Here is a 2,525-nt window from a genome sequence, read left to right on the forward strand (position 1 = left end):
ACCACTGCTGTTTCCCTTCTTGTGGGGTACGCTTCCACCCAACCTGAAAAGGTATTCACTAACACTAAGAGATATTTGTATCCATATTTACCTGGTTTAACTTCAGTAAAATCTATTTCCCAATGACGGCAAGGCTCCCTCCCCCTCCTCCTCATACCTGTGTGTGTGTTTTTCCTCTTCCCTATTTTCATGACCTGACAGGCCCAGCACCGGTCCACCACATTCTGAGCTGCTTGCTTCTGATGGGGCATACAGACCTGCCCTTTGTCCAATAACTCCAATATTTTCCATTCCCCTAAGTGAGTCACTTGGTGGAGGTGTGTGAGAAGATGCCGCCCCAATTCTTCTGGGAGAATCAGTTTTCCCTCTGAGTCCATATACCATCCTTTCTGATCTTTTTCTATCTGTGGTGATCTCTCAACCCACCGTATGTCTTCTACTGAGTAGTTGGGAGTAGGAGGCAGGGGTTCCAGTTGCGGACAAGGTAAGTTAGTTACTAGAATTTGTACCATTTGGAAGGCAGCTCTCTTAGCTGCCTGGTCCATGGCTCGGTTGCCTCTTGCTTCAAGGGAGTGTCCTCTCTGATGTCCTGGGGTGTGAACCACCACTACCATTCATGGCTGGGTCACAGCTGATAATAAGCGAAGAATTTCTGTCTGGTTCTTTATTTCTCTTCCTTCTGTGTTTTTGAACCCACACTCTTGGTAGATTGTGCCATGTATATGAAGAGTTGCATACGCATAACGACTGTCCATATAGGCTGTTAGCCTCTTCCACTCTGTCCTTTCCAATGCATCTGCCAGGGCAATAAGTTCAGCTTTCTGGGCGGAAGTTCCTGGTGGCATAGCATCTGCCCAAATAGTCTCCTCCTGGTTATTTATGACCGCGGCTCCTGCATACCTCAGTCCATCCTGTACGAAATTGCTTCCATTCATGAACCAAATGAAGTCACTTTTTTCCAACGGGCAGTCTCGCAAGTTCTTTCTGATCGTATTTACCTCTGCGAGTATTTCTGAGCAGTCGTGTAGAGGTTTATCTAGGTCAGGGTTAGGCAGCAGGGTGGTGGGGTTTAAAACTATTGGGGCTAAGAATTGTACCCTTGGCGTGTCAAGTAATAGACTCTGATAATGAGTTAATCTGATGTTGGTTATCCATTTCCCCGGAGGCTGTTTGAGTACTCCTTCAATAGCATGGGGAGTGGTTACTTTCAAAGTCTGTCCATGGGTTAACTTACCTGCATCTCTAACTAGCAGAGCAGTGACAGCAATAATTCTCAAGCAACAGGGCCATCCTGCCACTACTAGATCCAATTTCTTTGACAGGTATGCTACTGGCCCCTGCTGTTGTATTAGGACCCCCTTGGCTATTCCTTTTTTCTCATCAACCAACAGATGAAATGGTTTAGTGGGGTCAGGTAATGTTAATGCTGGGGCTTTAAGGAGTGCTTCTTTAAGTTCTTTAAACGCTGAGTTCCTCTCAGGAGTCCAGTCCCACTCCGACCCTTCCCTGCTGAGCTCATAGAGTGACTTTGCCTTTGTGGCGAAATGTAAAATCCACAGCTGGCAATAACCTACTGTTCCTAGAAATTCTCTCATCTGTCTCGAGCTTGTGGGTCGGGGAATCTGTAGGATCGTCTGTTTCGTGGCTTCAGTGAGCCACCTCTTCCCAGCTTCTCAACTTATACCTCAAATAAGTGACTTCTGGCTTAGCTATCTGAGCTTTTTTGGCACTAGCTCGATATCCCAGCTCTCCCAGAGTGGTGAGCAATTTCCTGGTTGCTTCAAGGCACCCTGCCCGGTCAGGGACTACTATTAACAAGTCATCTACATATTGTAGTAAAGTTACTCGTGGGTTTTGACTCCGGTACTCACGTAAGTTGTCACTCAAGGCTTCGTTAAACAAAGTGGGTGAGTGCTTGAACCTCTGGACCAACCTTGTCCAGGTCAGCTGGCCAAGGATTTTATCCATTTCGTCAACCCATTTTAAGGCCAGAATGTCTTGACTCTGCGGGGCTAGGGGCAGCCTAAAGAAAGCATCCTTCAAGTCCAGGGTAGTATACCACACATGATCTGGAGGAAGATTGCTGAGAAGCGTCTAAGGTTTAGGGACGGTGAGATGTATGTCTTCAACTCGGCAATTTACCTCTCTCAGATCCTGCACTGGTCGGTACTCTCCCCCTGGGTTCTTTACTGGGAGGAGAGGTGTATTCCATGCAGACCGGCACCTCTTTAGTACCCCTTCCCATAACAGTTGCTGGATATGGAGTTCTACGTCTTCCCGGGCTTCGCTGGGCATGGGATACTGTCGGACTCTTACCGGTACGGCAAAGGGTTTTAAGTTCACAATAGTGGGTTGTCAGTGTTTCGCTAATCCAATTCCTGCAGTTTCTGCCCAGGCTTGGGGAAACTCTTCCAGCCATGGAGTCATATCCGTTAAGCCTTCACATTGGTCTTCTACACCTTTATAGAAGCGGTATTCATTGTGTAAGGCGACCATCAGGACCTGTGGGGGGGAGCCTTCCCCAT

General features: G+C 47.5%; 1 protein-coding gene across 1 annotated transcript in view; it reads left to right on the forward strand.

Moving 5' to 3' along the window:
• The first annotated feature begins 2,115 nt into the window (after window positions 1-2,115).
• The window catches only part of LOC103213388, a 13,667-nt gene continuing 13,257 nt past the window's right edge, over window positions 2,116-2,525 (forward strand). The window contains 3 exon segments of the mRNA XM_042783494.1: window positions 2,116-2,166; window positions 2,251-2,318; window positions 2,468-2,472. Of these exon segments, the coding sequence (XP_042639428.1) occupies window positions 2,116-2,166; window positions 2,251-2,318; window positions 2,468-2,472 (124 nt within the window).

The sequence above is a fragment of the Orycteropus afer genome, unplaced genomic scaffold (genome assembly GCF_000298275.1).
Source record: "Orycteropus afer afer isolate SDZICR_OR568_19922 unplaced genomic scaffold, OryAfe1.0 scaffold01925, whole genome shotgun sequence".
In the NCBI taxonomy this organism is placed as follows: Eukaryota; Metazoa; Chordata; class Mammalia; order Tubulidentata; family Orycteropodidae; genus Orycteropus; species Orycteropus afer.